The sequence below is a fragment of the Hypanus sabinus genome, chromosome 14 (genome assembly GCF_030144855.1).
Source record: "Hypanus sabinus isolate sHypSab1 chromosome 14, sHypSab1.hap1, whole genome shotgun sequence".
NCBI classification, from domain to species: domain Eukaryota; kingdom Metazoa; phylum Chordata; class Chondrichthyes; order Myliobatiformes; family Dasyatidae; genus Hypanus; species Hypanus sabinus.
This window is the reverse complement of record NC_082719.1, coordinates 1661275-1678767: the sequence shown is the minus strand read 5'-3', so window position 1 is coordinate 1678767 and position 17493 is coordinate 1661275. Positions and strand designations below refer to the sequence as shown.

General features: G+C 37.0%; 1 protein-coding gene across 3 annotated transcripts in view; it reads left to right on the top strand.

Moving 5' to 3' along the window:
- The window catches only part of ptpn13 (protein tyrosine phosphatase non-receptor type 13), a 303931-nt gene that overhangs the window by 23004 nt on the left and 263434 nt on the right, over positions 1 to 17493 (top strand). For all 3 annotated transcript variants that reach the window (XM_059988683.1, XM_059988682.1, XM_059988681.1), the window contains exon 2: positions 83 to 203. In XM_059988683.1, coding sequence (XP_059844666.1) covers positions 83 to 203 — 121 coding nt within the window. The remainder of the gene's footprint in view (positions 1 to 82; positions 204 to 17493) is intronic.

The window sequence follows — 17493 nt, the reverse complement described above, 5'->3', positions numbered from 1 at the left end:
ATGTTCAGTTTTATTGCTTAGTTTAAGGTACAGCTATGTAAATACTTTGTACTTTTTTAACCAGTTTTGTTCTGACAATTAGATAAAAATGCACGTTTCACTGGCCGAAGCCCTGGAGGTTCGGGGAGGGCCATTGGAGGAAGAGGAGATCTGGGCTTTGTTAATTCAGAGTGCAGAATGTCTACATAACCTTTTTCAGAAAGGTAAGGAATTATTAAAATTTTTTAAAGAGTTGCTTGTTCTGCATTATTTAGAATTATATAGAACAAAAAGAATAGAAATGGATCACTCACTCCACTTGGTCTGTGGTCCCATAGAAAGTCCTCTAATCCTTTGTCACCTAACCATACTCTAAGCTACACGTCTTTCCCCAGTTCATATATTACCCAAATGCATATTGTAACAATGCTGGGAAAAACAGCTTTATCTTAAATTCTCTATTAGGTTTACTCTTGCTATTTTATAGTCTTCCATGTCCACCCACTACCTCCAAGCTTCCAGTAGGATAATTCTATGCATCACATGCATTAAGTAATTTAAGCATGTGAATTCTATGGTGTACGGAACTAATTCAATATCTAACCCACATGTTAAGCAGTAACTTTTAAATTAGATTTGCCTTCTTTAATGTGAGAGATTAAATTAATGGCTGGGTTCGGTTTGCACTCCAACACCATTGCTTTGTGCTGAGCAATAGTGGAAATTGGCTTTGAATATTTCCTGTTAGTGCATTCACCTCACAGGATGAGGGGAGAGAGAAAGATGGTCTTGGCAATAACAAAAACACCTGCCCGATTTCCATTTCTTATTTGAGTCCTAGCTGCGGCTCCAGCTATATGTAGCCATAGATTTGCATGTGATTTCAGAGAAAGAATTTAAGTATTTTGCTAACCACTGATATTTCAAATCTTTTATCATTTTCAAAAAGCACCTATGAAAAAGAGCTGGTGATGGAAATATTAATTCTCTAAGTTAAATCCTGTGTTGATCAATATTTCTTGTGCTGCGAACTCAGGTTTTCAGAACACTCGGCATACAAAATTTTGGATGAAAATCAATAGTATATTGCATCGGAGTCCTGACCAATCTGTTACTGTTTCTGGTTTGAATGAAAGTTGATTTTTTTTTCATTTAGATTTGCTCTTGTATGTATACCTGCACTCTAAGTTTACATATTCTGGTTTTCATTTTAGTGAATTTTTCAGGAATATGGCACACAAATGAAATGTTTACCAGAAAATACTTTACCACTAAAGTCTTGGATAATACGTAGAAGGCAAGAATTTAATTTGGATCAGAATTTTTGAAGCTATGTGGAAATAAAGCTACACAACTGCCAGCTATTGTATTTCACCTTTGCTTCCTTTTTCCCCCACTGATAACATGGCTATCACTGTGCTGAGTTACTTACTACGTTATAAATATCCACAGGGCCAGTTGTGCAATTTTACAAATTCACCCTGTAGTTGGGAGCAAGGGGGTCTGAGTTCAACTTTGCTACTTGTAGCTAAAATAGCTCCATTGATTTTTGGTGCAGTGTATCTCAGATGTTGAGCAGAAATACCACAGAGGGAGAATGAGAGAAAAACAGAAGAATTAACTGAGATAAACAGCTGCAGCTTAATCATAGCATAGGTAGACCATGAGAAAAACACCAGGCATTACCGCTCAGACATTGACCTACTGAGAATTAATTAACATTTATTTGACACCTCAATAAGGAAAGGTAAGAAACATGAAGCAAACAGATGGAAAGTGGATTGGTTGTGCCTTTGGCAGTTATTAGTATTGTTTCTAACTAACCCTGTATATTTTGTGGATATTGAGATTACTTTGCTTTTCAGATGAACTTGGGTTTCTAGTTGAAAAAACCCAATGAACAACTTGTTTTTGTAATTTGGACAAGTGGATAAACTCGAATCTAGAATGGGCACTTTTTAAGAACTCCCAAGCTGCTTCTCCTAATGTGTGAATACTATTTTAAATGAATTATATGTTTTGTGAATCAATGTATATTCTAGACAATTGGATAATGCACCTAATCATAGTATATCTTCTAACAATGGTGATAGTTGCAGGTGCAAACTACTTGTAACCCTTAGACAATTCAAATAAACGCATCTTCTAACAAATTTTCTCTACTTTGTACTTACTAGACCTTTTGATTAATTGAGAGAGGAAAGCAGTTTGGAAGTCAAATAGTTTGTTGTTATTAATCTCCAAAGGATATGAGCATCAGAGTAAAGATATCTTGCTGCTTATAGGGGTCCCTTGAGACCACACTGGAATATTTTGTATAGTTCTGGCCTCTCTCCCTAAGAAAGCTTGTGCTTATGAAAGCATGAGTGAACTGAAGGTTAAACAAACTGACCCAAGTAATCTGATTAAGCTCTACCTTATTTTTGTAGCACTTTACAGCGTAGATGCAGGTATCAGTGTATCCTGTATGTGCTGCCCAGAACCAGGGGATCACAATGTCAGAGTAAAGGGTCAACAATTCAGGATTAGACTGCAGAATGTAGTGAATTTTTGGAATTCTATTGTGGGTAAAAATATTTTAAATTATCTACTCTATCCCTCTATTGGCTATTCCCCCCACCCCCGATCATCACCACCAGGCTCTTCTTATCCAAGGAAAATAAATACAGCTTATCGGTATCTCCTCAAAACTGTAAAAAACTGCATCTCAGGGAAAATCCTGATGAATTTCTTCTGCACAACAGTCACAACTTCCTAGTGTGGTGATCGGAATTCCAGCTGCCACTTAACAAACACTTTATAAGGTTGTACTATATAATCTCCCTTCTCTCATGTTCTAACCTCAGCTAATGAAGACAGGAATCCTGTCTGCTGCCTTCATCACCTTATTTATCTGTGCTATCACTTCCAGGGATTCCTTGACTTGTAAACCATGGTCCCTCTGTTCCTCAGTGTTTCCTAGGGCCTTAGCTTTCACTGTGTGTGTCCTATCCCTATTTGTCCTCTCGAAATGCACATCTTACACTTACTGGGATTAATTTCCATCAGGTTCATCCTGTGACCTAAAGGTCACCCTCCTCATTATCAACAACCTAACCATTTCCATGTCACCCGCAAATTTACACTGCTACATATCCATGGTTGAATGTCAGGGCGGCAGAGAGTGGGTGTCCTCCCCTATGGTAAACTATGTATACCTGTCTGGACATGCCTCTCTGCTGACTGCTCCTGTGGCTCCTCCCACAGACCCCTGTATAAAGGTGATTGGGGCACTGCTCCTCCCACAGTCTTCAACATGGTCGTGCCTGTTTTCACTGTTAATAAAAGCCTATCGTTCACCTTCCGTCTCCCAAGTGTTATTGATGGTGCATCAACCCCCTCCCCCCCCCCCCCCCAAACGGTCAGCGAGTTGTCAACAGGCTCCATAGTTAGAAATCTGATGACCTCCGGGGTTCACGAATCGGTGAGACTGGAGATTGAGGCCTAATGTTTGGGTTCCAGCCATCGGCCAATTGGGAATCCGATGCCTGGTTATCAATAATCGACGTGTCCTGGGATTGATGCCAAGGATCGAGGTCCGAGGGTGAATTGGGACCCTAAAAGCCAAAGCCAGTTGGCTGGAGCCAAGTCTGTGAATCTCTGTGGATCCGCTGGGGAGGTCGAAGCCCGGTGTCTGCAGGCCCAAGTCTGTGTCTACTGGAGGCTGGTGCTGGGGTTAAAGAGCTGTATGTGCATGGCTGGTACAGAGGAGTGGGGTTTGTTTTTGCTTTTGTCTGATAGTTGTATACAGTCGGCCCACCTTGTCCATGAGTGCTGCATGTGTGGATTCAACCAACCGCGGACCGGGAAAACCCAGAAGTTCTCTCTCCAGCACTCGTTGTTTGAGCGTGTACAGCCTATTTTTTCTTGTCATTATTCCCTAAACAAGACAGTATAACAACTATTTTCATAGCATTTACATTGTATTAGGTATTATAAGTAATCTAGAGATGATTTTAATGTACAGGCAGTCCCTGGGTTTTGAACGAGTTCCATTCCAGAGTCTGTCTTTAAGTCAGAACAGGTACATCCGGTATTACTTAGCGTTAGTTAGTCAAACGTTTGTCTTAGTATATTGTATATATATTTTACCTCTCTACACATATAAAACACTTAAGAAACATATGTATTTCAATAATTAAACTACTGCGTTGCTTAGTAATAATTGTAGTTTTCATCGGGGCAGGGCATTTCACATGCTCCATTAAAATTGTTCAGATTGTTGACTGACGTAGCCTAATGCTTTTACAATTACCGATGGCGTTTCACCTCTTTCCGATTGCTTTATTACTCCCATTTTATTTTCAATCGTGATTGTGATTATTTTCGTGAACAGAAAGTCTGCGGATTCAGTGGGTCCTAAAGTCCACCACAGTGAGACAGGTTAAATAAGGTCTGGGGTTCCACTGGGTCCTAAAGACCACCGCACTGAGACAGGTTAAATAAGGGACTTGAGCATCCACATTTTTTGGTATCCACAAGGGATCCCGGAACCAATCTCCCGCAGATAAAGGAGGGCCGACTGTATGTGCTGTTCTTGCAAGCTTCGTGGGGTACGTGATGCTGGCATAGGAATGTGCGGTGACCATTGGGTGTATATTTCAATGTACACATGGCAAATAATCTTGAATCTTGCATTGACGACCAAACTACAAATGCATTTGACAAACTGTGAGGGTCCAAACATCAATCCTTATGGTACACCACTGATTACAGGCTTCCAATTACAAAAGCAACCTTCTATCATCATCTTCTGCCTCCTATTACTGAGACAAGTTTGCATTCAATTTGCCAACATGCCTTTGATTCCATAGGTTTATCATTTCTCCAACTTTACATAGGAACCATATGAGAAGCCCAAGTGAACACTGCGTCAGTTGTACTGCTCTCATTTAAACATTTTGTTTTACCTTTTTAACAAGTCAGTCAGTGTAATTAAATTGGATCTGTCCTAGCACAGTCATACTGGCTATCTTTGTAAAATCCCTGCCTTTCTAAGTCTAGATGACTCCTGTCTCAGAATTTTTAAAATTAAAAAATACTTCCCTTCTGCTGACATTGGATCTTTCTGAACAATGGTGCAGGCACAAGGAGACAGTATTGTCTTGTACTCCTTGTATTTGTTATTGTAGTTTGGTGAAGTGCACGTAGTTACTCTGGGCTCCACTTTACATCAGTTTCAATATAGTCATGGACTGTCAGATGTTCGTATCTTTCTGGGGTCAACTCAAAGTACATTAAGTGAAAGCAGCTTAGAAAAATTTCTAGGTAGGTAATGCAGGATCAATTGCTAATGTTCTCCTTGGGAGTATCTGCTTATCTCCTCTGTTTTGATAACTGTACGCTTGATTTGGATTAGAAGGCAGTCATATAACATCAACTCCAAGCCTCTGACAATTAGTGACACTTCTGTACTTTAATACATTGTAAAACAAGTTTTGGCTTGATGATAGCTCCAGTGTGAGAAGAAATCTTGGTAATGTCGTGAAGGAAGAGCAAGAGTTTCAGTCAAGAAATCTAGCAGTAATGATTTTTCAAAGAACTAGACAAATTAACCGGTTAAGCCAGATATAAATTCTTACAAGTTTTCCGTCTGGCATTCAGCTGATTGTGGGGCTGGAAATCAGGCAGACTGTGGATTGGAAGCAAGTCAGCCATTGTATGTGTGTGGGGAACTTTGGGTAGAGGGGTGAGGTTTAATGGGAAAAGAAGTCTCACGTCGAGGCCAAGCCTAGGAACTGGTGGGTGAGAAAATGATAATCTGCCTGTTCTCTACCTTCTCCACTACCAGAGTGAAGCCAAATGTTCATATTTCACTTGGGTTGTCTACTGCCAATTTATATGGACATTAAATTTTTGAATGTCAGGTAATTCACTTACCGTGTCCCTTTGTTCCTTTCGCACTTCCATCAGCCCATCCAGTGACAACCCTCCTCTTTGCTCACTTTTTCTATTCTTTCCCTCTTCCTCATCTGCTTCCATCTCTGTTTCAATAGTAAGCCTCTGTTGACCCCATCCTGAATGCCCCAATCTAGTTCCACCTTTCATCTTCCAGTCTTCCTTTCACTTCTATGTACTGACTGTCTTCCATCTACACTCAGTCCTGATGTAGAACCTCAAGCTGAAACATTGGCTATCCCTTTCCCTCTACAGGTGTTGCTCCACCCAGTTCTTCCAACAAACAATGAATGAGCCATTTCCTGCCTCCTACCAGCACCATTAAGTTGCTTGAGTGAATGAACTAGTCAGTCCTACCTCGCTTCAGCAGCTGGATTTCCTGAATTCTGGGAATTCCAGAAGCAAGTGATCAAAGTCAAATTTCATTTCAATTGGAGCACAGTGCCTCTGAGATAGTTTGCTTCTTGATCTGCCTCTGGAGAGAAATGGCTGCTTCCTGACCCGTTTCTATTAAAAGAGCAAATGGATGAGTTGTGTGTGGGTTCCCATATGTTCAGCCATACTCTAATTGAGTGTTTTATTTAGTCAATGAAATTTCTGTGGAGAACACAATAAATCTCTAGATGCTGTACGTTGCATTTATATTTTGAATTAGAATGTTGCAATTAATTTAGTATTCTGAGAAAAAGAGTCCAGCATTTTTGGTATCATTAAAGGATCTGCCAGAATATCTTCATTACCAAAATGCCAAAAGTATTGGAGTAGTCTTTTTCCAAATACATTGGATTCCAGTTAATTGTGTCTTCAGTTAATCAGGGCAATGGCTTATTTGGCACAACTCTTAAAGAACAAAAACTAATGGAGAAAATTGTCACAATTCACTTTGTTTATTTGGGACACACTGCCACTTAATTGGTGCAAGAGACTGTTGCCGAACAGATTCTTACTAGTACTGTATCAGTTGTGCGCACTTGTGTGTCTGTTAGATGCTACATCATGCTCAGAGCGAAGAGTTTTTAAATAGCATGTGTTTGTGTTAATTGCATGTGTTTGTGTTCAAAGACCAGTGATGATTTTTGTCACTGATAGAAATAAGCAGCGAGACAAATCAAAACTGATTTGCTCGCTGTGGTTTCAAGCATTCAGGCTAAGAGATGCCAGGAATGGCTGGGTGTGAAAATGAACCATTAACTACTTCAACAAATTAGGAACTATGATAAATTTGAAGGTATCAACAATCATCTTGAATGTTGCAATGAAAATGAAGATTTGGAGGATGCAATCATCCACAGCATTTTATGAAGTCAGTCCATTATCTGTACTAGTACCTGCGCTGATTTTGTACATTATGTACACTGAATGAATTCCTCCAGTAAATATTAGGAACTGGTACAGTTTTATTGCACACTGTAATAGTGTAACACTGTAGTACTATTGGTGGCATTCTAATTTGTTCTGCATTTCATCTAAATACTTAATTTGTTAGTCTTTTTTTAATATATACCTTTGTAACTTATTTCCATGAAACTTTGGCTAATTGGGACAGCCACTTAATTGGGCCAAAATGTACTGGTCCTGATTTGTCCCAATTAAACAGAATCCACTGTATGAATGGCAACATAAAAGATAACTGGAGATATTTACATCCTTGTTCTGTTTCTGCTGCTTGTATAAATGGTTACTTTCATGAGAATGTGCTCTGTTCCTCAAGGAAATTGTAAATATAACGAGGTGCGTTAGCTGCAGCTTTTATTATATCAAATGCCATGACTGTTTTAGATCATTTAATTACTTATCTGTGATGAAACCAGAACAGCAGGCCAGTATGGGTGAAATGTAAATAACTAGCTCCGGTCCTATTTTACTCTTTTCCCCATATGCAGTGAAATGTTCCTTTTTAAAAAAAAATGTTTATTTGTCTGAATTCTGTTTCTATCATTGGTTACAGTAGGACATGCAAACTAAAACAGTAGTCTTCCAGGGTTTTCCACTTGTTCTGTCTGGTAATTTAAACCTTTCATCAGCTTGTCACTGGTGGAAATAAAATTAAGTTATTTCTTCTGGTGAAATAACTTAACATTTGAGCAGTTAGACTTTTGGCTTCACTGTAAATTCCAGGAGGTGGGGTGAGAAAGGGGAGTGGGTACGGTCTGGGGTTAATTTGGGGAGGCATGGGGAGGTGATGATTGGAGCTTCAGTTCTCCAGACTGCTGGTATTGATGAATCACTTTCCAAAATCTGGATACCACATTGCGGCTGCACTTTGTTGTTTGCAAGATGTTGCTGATAGTTTTCCCAATCCACCATCAATAAAGTTTGAAGCACACCTGGTTCAGACCAGATCAAAATGGGTGTGAACATCCGATCATGTGTGCTGTCGCTGTAAATGTTGTCAGTGGCTTTCTTTTCCAATGGAGATTATGAGCTATATATTCACTTGTATACTGCAATTTATTTGTGTTTTTGCAACCATTTGTGTGCATTTTGACTGCTGTTCAAAATAATTATGTATCTCTCGATGCTTGTTAACAGAGCATCTTGCATTGCATGCTCAAATGTATAGTCTACATAGTAAGCAGTGGTGATAAACCTTGGGCAATAATTGTACCACACTGGGCTTCATTGAGCTACTTAACATGAGAGAAGGGAGGGGGCCTTACATCTGGGTTTTAAAGTGATCTTTGTTTTCTTGAATTGGATTGATTTGGGGAGGGAAAATGTGCAGATGCTGGAAATCCAAGTAGCACGTACAAAATGCTGGAGGAACAGCAGGCCAGGCAGCATTCGTGCCAAAACGTCGACCACACTCTTTCCATTGATGCTGCCTGGTCTGCTGAGTTCCTCCAGCATTTCGTGTGAATTGAGGAGGAGCTCATTTGTGCTGAGTTTGCTAAACTTTGGAGCTGCCAGGTTCACAATATTTTACACTTGTCATTAAACTGAATATTGCCAAGTCTTTGAGCAGTAAGCAGCTTTAAAAGTGGTCTCACTGGGCCACAACCAGGAAGATGTGGGAGGGCTCTTAAGACAGCTTGCCAAATGACACAGACAGAAGGAGGAGGGGGAGAAATGGTCTGGCAGTAATCTTGTTAATAATTTCAAAAGAACGTCACTGAGATATATCACATGCTGCAGACAAGGATCTGTCAGTGTGCCAGTGCTTGGAATGCAGGTGGGATAAAGGTCACAGTGGCCTGAACTACCTGGTCCCCGTTTCATTCCAAGCAGTGGCTGGTGACGTACTTCACTATTGCATTAAACCATGGCATTCATGATGTGACTGAGAGGGGAATTCATCCTTCTAGAGGAGGACCACAGGTAGGGAAGTCATGAGAATTCCCTTAGACAGTCATCTTCCTGTAGCTTGCATATGCATAAAGCTCTAGCTGTTCATCAAAAATGTAGTTGCTCTCTAAAAATACAAATGGTTGGTGACCACTGCAAAAAAAAAATCTTTATGATTACCAATATGCACCCAGGAAGGTGCCGTAAATTATTGCAGCCTACTCTCCCTACTGCATGAATGCCGTTTTGCCAGATGGATGGATGAGTCCTGAGAAATTAAAACCATACAATCTGATTCTTCTTTTGAACACCAAGCGTAATGAATTGCCTTGCGACCAAGCCATCAGGCCAATATGAACAGACCTTGTCCTGGCATCAGCTGGGATCCTCGGAAAGACTGTCATTGCACTCCAGAGAGAATCCTATTTTAAGTGCCTTACGGAATCTGCCCATAATGAGGGCAGTGTTCTTGATAAGATTTCACAGGTTACTGTAGAATATTATCAGGAAAGAAGCATAATGAAAATTTTGATACGGATGAGTCTTATCCTAATGGTTCAGATCAGGAGCTCCACCGATGAACACGAGCTCAGTCAAAGTCATTCCTTTCTTGCCTTTCTACTGGATTTTTCCACTTTTCAGATAGGTAGCTTTTGACGCTGCCAGTGTGACTTCTAATGATCATGTTCTGCTGGAAGGAGTCCACTCATGTCCCCATGGCGTTCAGAGGTGTTACCTTCTTTGTCCACTGCTAGTGAAATCCTGAGCTCATGGTGTAGTGAACATGGCCTAAGCCAGGCAGTAATTGGAATGGGTGCATGAGTGTCAGGCTGGGTATCTTTGCAGAGGTCATCTACAAACTGTTTCAGAAATTAAATATTCACCACTAAAAATGGAGTAGCTGAGATACAAACTATTAAAAATAGTAGTGGATCATGAAAACCTCTTTGGGTTAGCTTCCCAAAGTTTCAGTAAGTTTCTGGCCATTTCCTACCTGTTCCCCCAAACTTTAATTGCTTAGTTGCCAAAAGCATGTATCAGTATCGACCTTGAATGCATTTGAAGCCTGAGCATCAGAATTTATATAACTCCCACCCACACCCCTGCAAAATAAAGAAATGTATTCTCATTCACAGTCCTAAATGGCTTACCCTTATCAGGCACCTGTGTTGACTAGTTTTGGACAATCAGCTTCTATCCTCATTTACTTTTGGAGTTCGTACGTTTCAATGAGTTTGCTTTTCGTTCTTCTGAACAAATTATTAATAACTCTTCTTACTCAATCGTAGGACCACCTGCTCATTCCCAGGAATCAGTATAGTGCTGTACTGCTCCAAAGCCAATTAAAAATTGAGTATGGGAAATGTGGTAGTGGGAATCTTGCAATTTATCTGCTGATCTTTGGGGTTTTGTTCCTAGAATTGAATTTCCAGGAACATCATCTGGACTAATACTTCACTTCTGGTTAAGAGTGGAAATCAGAAAACCTATCTTCAGCTGTCAGGTGCTTGCTGTTGTCATACTTGACCTGATATTCTAGCACCAAGTGCTCTCCAAGCTGTTGAACAACTTCCAATTGTAGATGAGCACCATCCCAAAAGATACAGATATGACTTTATTAACCGGAATGAGTTACACTTGATTGGTGCACAGCACCCTTGAACTTGCATCTATTTTGCATTAATATGAAAAAGAACTACAAGATTGGAAATGTTTAATTTGGTGTGTGTACAACCTTCAGAACTGAGCCCCACCAGGACAAACTGGCTGTAGTCTCCTGACATTGTTATTTTAATGAAAGTTTTCAGGGTAATTGAAATTTAATGCTTGTACACTTTAATGCAAGAATCATTTTCCAATAGAATACTTTGAAACCAGGATGATAAAACACCTTTGAAGCCTAATGTATTTCCTGCCCCCAATTACACCTAGTAATGTTTCACAATTTATCTGTACACCTGTCTGTGCAGCTCTCATGAGAAGTTTATTAATAAAATGAAATAACAGGAAAAAAAGAGATTCACACTCCCAGTTACTGTAAGTTAACATCTGAAGTGTTAAGCAAACATTATGAAAGCATGATAATGATTAGGTTAAAATCAGTTGAAAAGCTTAGCGGCTAGGTGGTTCCCTTTGACACACTCACCATCAGCCCAGATGCACCACAAGGTTGTGTGCCTAGCCCCCTGCTCTACTCACTTTATATTCATGATTGTGTGGCTAGGTACAGCCCAAATTCCATGTTTAAGTTTGCTGACAGCACCATTGTTATTGGCAAAATCAATGGTAGTGATGAATTGGTATATAGGAAGGGAGATTGAAAATTTAATTAAATGGTACCACAACAACAACCTCTCACTCAGCATCAGCACAACCAAAGAGCTGATTATTGATGACAGAAAGAAGAAGCCAGAGGTCCATGAGCCTGTCCTCATTTGGAGAAGAGAAGTGAGAGGCTCAGTATCTTTAAATTCCTTGGTATCAACATATCAGAGGATCTGGCCTGGGGCCAGCATCTGAAGAAGGCTAGAAATCTGCACAGATTTGGTATGTTACCAAAAATTTTGACTAACTTCCATAGATGCACAGTGGGCAGTATCCTGACTGGTTGCATCGTGTCCTATATGGAAACACTAGTGCCCAGGAACTGAAACAGCTGCAGAAAGTGGTGGATGTAGCCCGATCCATCACAGGCAGAGCTCTCCCACTATTGGGTACATTTAATTGGAGTGCAGCCACAAAAGAACAGTATCCATCATCAAAGACTCCCACCATCCAGTCCATGCCCTCTTCTTGCAACTAATGTCTGGGACAAAGTGCAGAAGCCTTGGGTCCAACAATACCAGATCCAGGAACATCTATTTCCCCTACAGCCATCAGACTCCTGAACCAGATTTCCTAACTCACTTATCACAGCTCTTAAGTGATTTCACTACCTGCAGACTCTTTTTCTTTTTTTTCTTTTTCAATCTTTTTATTGAGTTTCATATATATATAAGAAAAAACATAACATAATAATGAATAGGTTATAAATACAATAGACTTGAAATTACATTAGTAATAGGATAATAATATCCTATTAAACATCAACAAAAAAAAGTACATTAATCAATCAAGTCTATATAATTATATATGAAAAAAACAAAAATAATCATCAAAACAAAAGGAAAAAAAAATTTGAAAATATATAAAAGAGAATATATATTGAAAAAAACTCTAAACTAAACTAACATGGGCAATAATAACAGTTTATAAGTATATGATAGTGTCAAAAAAAACTCCGGAACTCCATACCTGAACAAGAATAAGAGGAGAGAAGGTCTGAAAAAGGCCAAATTAATTCATATGAAAATGTCGAATGAACGGTCCCCAGGTTTCTTCAAATTTAATTGATGAGTCAAAAATAGTGCTTCTAATTTTTTCCAAACTCAGATAAGAAATAGTTTGAGAAAACCACTGAGACGTGGTAGGAGGATTTACTTCTTTCCAGTTTTGTAATATAGACCTTCTGGCCATTAATGTTACAAAAGCAATCATTCGTCTGATTGGAGGGGAAAACTGATTACCATCCTCATTTGGTATACCAAAAATTGCAGTAATAAAATGAGGTTGTAAATCGATATTCCAAATTGAGGAAATGGCACCAAATATGTCCTTCAAATAGTTATGTAAAGTGGGACATGACCAAAACATGTGGGTCAATGAAGCCACTTCTAAATGACATCTGTCACATTGAGGGTTAATATGAGAATAGAATCGAGCAAGCTTATCTTTAGACATATAAGCTCTATGTACAATTTTAAATTGTATTAATGTATGTTTAGCACATATAGAAGAGGAATTAACCATTTGTAAAATTTTTTCCCATTTATCTGTTGATATATTGTATCGAAGTTCTTTTTCCCATTCTTGTTTAATTCTATCTGATATTTCTGGTTGTATCTTCATAATCATGTTATAAATAAAAGCTACTAATCCCTTCTGACAAGGATTAAAGGTGAAAATCAAATCTGAGAAATCCAATGGAGTTGAATTGGGAAAAGATGGTAGAACTTTATGTAAGAAATTTCTAATTTGTAAGTATCTAAAAAAAATTAGATTTAGGTAATTTAAATTTGTTGGAGAGTTGGTCAAAAGACTTCAAAAAAAAATCACGAAAACATTTTATACCTTTCCTTTTCCATATGCTAAAAGCTTGATCTGTCAATGGTTTGAAAAAAAAATTAAGTAAAATAGGGCTATCAAGAACAAAGTTTTTCAGAGTAAAAAACTTACGAAATTGAAACCAAATTCGTAGTGTATGTTTAATAACAGGATTAGATATCTGTTTATTGAATTTAATTAAGTCAGCAGGAAGAAAAGAACCAAGAACGGAGAATATAGAATATCCCTTTACCTCACTACATTCCAAATTTACCCACTGTGGACACAATGGTGAGTCCAAATCTAGTTTCCGATACGTTAGGTTACGAATATTATTCGCCCAATAGTAAAATCTAAAGTTAGGTAAAGCTAAACCACCATCTTTTTTAGATTTTTGTAATTGCCTTTTACTTAACCTGGGGTTTTTATTTTGCCACACAAATGAGGAAATTTTTGAATCAATGTTGTCAAAAAAAGATTTAGGAATAAAAATTGGTAAGGCTTGAAATAAATATAAAAATTTCGGTAAAGTCATCATTTTAATAGCATTAATCCGACCAACTAATGATAAGAATAAGGGAGACCATCTTGTAGTAAATTGTTGAATTTGATGAAGCATAGGTAAAAAATTCAGTCTAAATAAATCTTTATATTTCCTGGTGATTTTTATACCTAAATAGATAAAGTTATCAGTAACAACTTTAAATGGTATCCTGTCATTCAATAAGGTTTGCGCGTTTAAGGGGAATAATTCACTCTTATCTAAGTTTAATTTATAACCAGAAAAACTACCAAATTGAACCAACAAGGATAAAATAGCGGGAATAGACCTATTAGGATCAGAAATATATAACAGCAAATCATCAGCATAAAGTGATAATTTGTATAACTTCTCATTACGGGTGATACCAAAAATATTAGGAGATTCACGAATAGCAATGGCTAAAGGTTCTAATGCAATATTAAATAATAAAGGACTTAAAGGACAACCTTGTCTCGTACCACGAGATAATTGAAAAAAAGAGGATCTATAATTATTTGTAAGAACAGAAGCAACAGGTTTATAATATATTAATTTAATCCATGATATAAAATTAGGACTAAAATTAAAGTTTCTCAATGCATTAAATCCATTCAACTCTATCAAAAGCTTTTTCAGCATCTAATGAGATAACACATTCTGGGGTTGTGGGTGATGAAGTATAAATTATATTAATCAATTTTCTAATATTAAAAAAGGAATACCGATTCCTAATAAAACCAGTTTGATCTTCTGAAATAATCTGTGATAGTACCTTTTCTAATCTAATGGCTAAAATTTTTGTAAGAATCTTAGAATCTACATTTAATAATGATATAGGGCGATAAGATGCACATAAAGTAGGATCTTTATCTTTTTTAAGAATTAGAGAAATAGTAGCTTCATAGAAAGATTGAGGTAATCTCTTCTTAACAAACGCATCATTAAAGATTTCACAATAACCAAGGAGAAAGCAAAGAAGAGAAAGTTTAAAAAAAATACTACAATATAACCATCAGGGCCAGGAGCTTTCCCTGAATTCATTGATGAGATAGCCTCTCTTATTTCGGCCATAGAGATAGGAGCATCAAGCAAGCTACGATCTTCATCTATCAGTTTCGGAATATTCAAATTGTTAAAAAAATTATCCATCATGGACAGGTCACCATCAAATTCTGATTGATATAAAGATTTATAAAAATCTTGAAAAGTGTTATTGATTTCTTTATGATCAGTAGTTAAATTACCGTCTTGTTTACAAATTTTAATAATTTGTCGCTTAGTCGAAATAGCTTTTAATTGATTAGCTAACAATTTACCAGTTCGATCACTATGAATATAAAATTGAGCCCTGGTCTTGATTAATTGATTCTCAATTGAAGAAGATAATAATAAGCTATGTTCCATTTGAAGCTCAACTCTCTTCTTATAAAGTTCTTTGGTGTAGGAGTAACGGAGTAAATCTTATCAATTTCTTTAATTTTATCTACCAATAAAGCTATATCTAAATATCTTTGTTTTCTTTTACCAACGGAATATGAGATAATTTGTCCACGGATAAAAGCCTTGAAGGAGTCCCAAAGTATTCCTCTATCAATCTCTTCGGTATAGTTTGTTGAAAAAAATAAGTCAATTTGTTGTTTTATGAAAGTAATAAATTCTGGATCTTGAAGCAAAGTAGCGTTGAGTCTCCAAGATCTAGTATTAATGGAAGAGTCCGAGATCTTGATAGATAACTTCAAAGGTGCATGATCCGAAATGGCAATAGAATCGTATTTACAATCAGTAACATCTGTTAATAAACGATGATCAATAAGGAAATAATCAATTCTAGAATAACTATGATATACATGTGAAAAAAATGAAAATTCTTTATCTTTAGGGTTCAGAAACCGCCATATTTCAGTAATTCCCGAATCGACCATACAAGAATTAATAAGTAAAGCTGATCTATTCGGAAGAGTTCGAATAGGTTTAGATCTATCCATCGAAGGATTCAAACAACAATTAAAATCTCCACCCATTATCAACATATATTCATTTAGATTTGGAAGGGAAGTAAATAAACGTTTAAAAAATTCAGGGCAGTCAAAATTTGGAGCATAAATATTAACTAGAACGACTTTTCGATTAAAAAGTGAACCAGTTATCAACAAAAATCTGCCCTGTGGATCAGAAATAATTTCATGATGTATAAACGAAATTGAGGGGTCTATAAAAATAGACACACCCCTAATTTTGGCGGTACAATTCGAGTGAAATTGTTGACCCTTCCAGAACCTAAAAAAACGTTGATTATCCTCCCTCCTAATATGGGTCTCCTGTGCAAAAATAATATTAGCGTTCAATCTATGGAATACTTTAAATATTTTTTTACGTTTAATCGGATGATTTAAACCATTAGTATTCCAAGAGATAAAGTTAATAGATTTATCCATCATGCCAATATTGTGTGTATCATAAAAGGTTAAAAAGACACTTAACCCATAATTCAGGAAGAAGGAAAATTGATTCAGGAGCAACCGGAGATCATGACACCTCAACAATATTAATAATTTAAAGTCGGCCCATAAACTAAAAGCAAAAAAATAAAAAGCAAAAGTGTGAAAAAAGATCCCTTCCCCCTCCCCCCACCCTTCGAAAGAAAGCCAAGCGGCAGGCGCATAAACTAATACTAACATTACCCCCATTTCAAGATGGCAGCTCCATAAAAAGATTTAAAAAAAACTATATAACACCCAGATTAAGATACAGGGTTGCAAAAAGAAAATATATATCAGTCAGTGAAAAAACTAATATAATAAAACAAACAATCATTAATAAAAAAAAGTATGAACATTAAAATTTGAAAGTGTAATATACCTTTAAAAAAAATTCCATGTTCAAATACAAGAAAGATGACGTTTCAAAAGCAAAGACTTATGGGAAGAAGAAACGACATTTTGAAAAAGCCATATTACAAAATATAAATATAAGTTCAGCAATCTATTAAAAAAATTTCAGTAAAAAAGAGTTATCAAAATAAAATTAAAAAAAAAGATTTAATAGACACTACAATATATATAAAAAAAGACTAAAAAATTCAAAACATTCGTCCCATTTCTAAGTACAGGCAGACAAATAAACGCTTACAGAAAGCGAAGTCTTATGGGAAGAAGAAACGACATTTTGAAAAAAAAGTAATTCATTATTACAAAATACAAACGTGTATAAAAAAGGATATTATAAAAATTAAAAAAGCATCTATAAACAATGATAATAGTAGTAAAAAAAAGAACCAGACCCGTAGATCAGGATAAGAAGTTGTAACCCAGCTTCATAGGTTAAAACTTAAAATGAGATGGCATCCTCTCTCCGAAAAATCTTCAATATAACACATAGTTCAAGTTGCACTAGAACAGGGGTCAGCAACCTTTACCACTGAAAGAGCCACTTGGACCCGTTTCCCACAGAAAAGAAAACACTGGGAGCCGCAAAACCCGCTTGACATTTAAAATGAAATAACACTGCATACAACGTTTTGTTTTGCCTTTATGCTATGTATAAACAAACTATAATGTGTTGCATTTATGAAATTGATGAACTCCTGCAGAGAAAATGAAATTACATTTCTGCATGCAACAAAAACA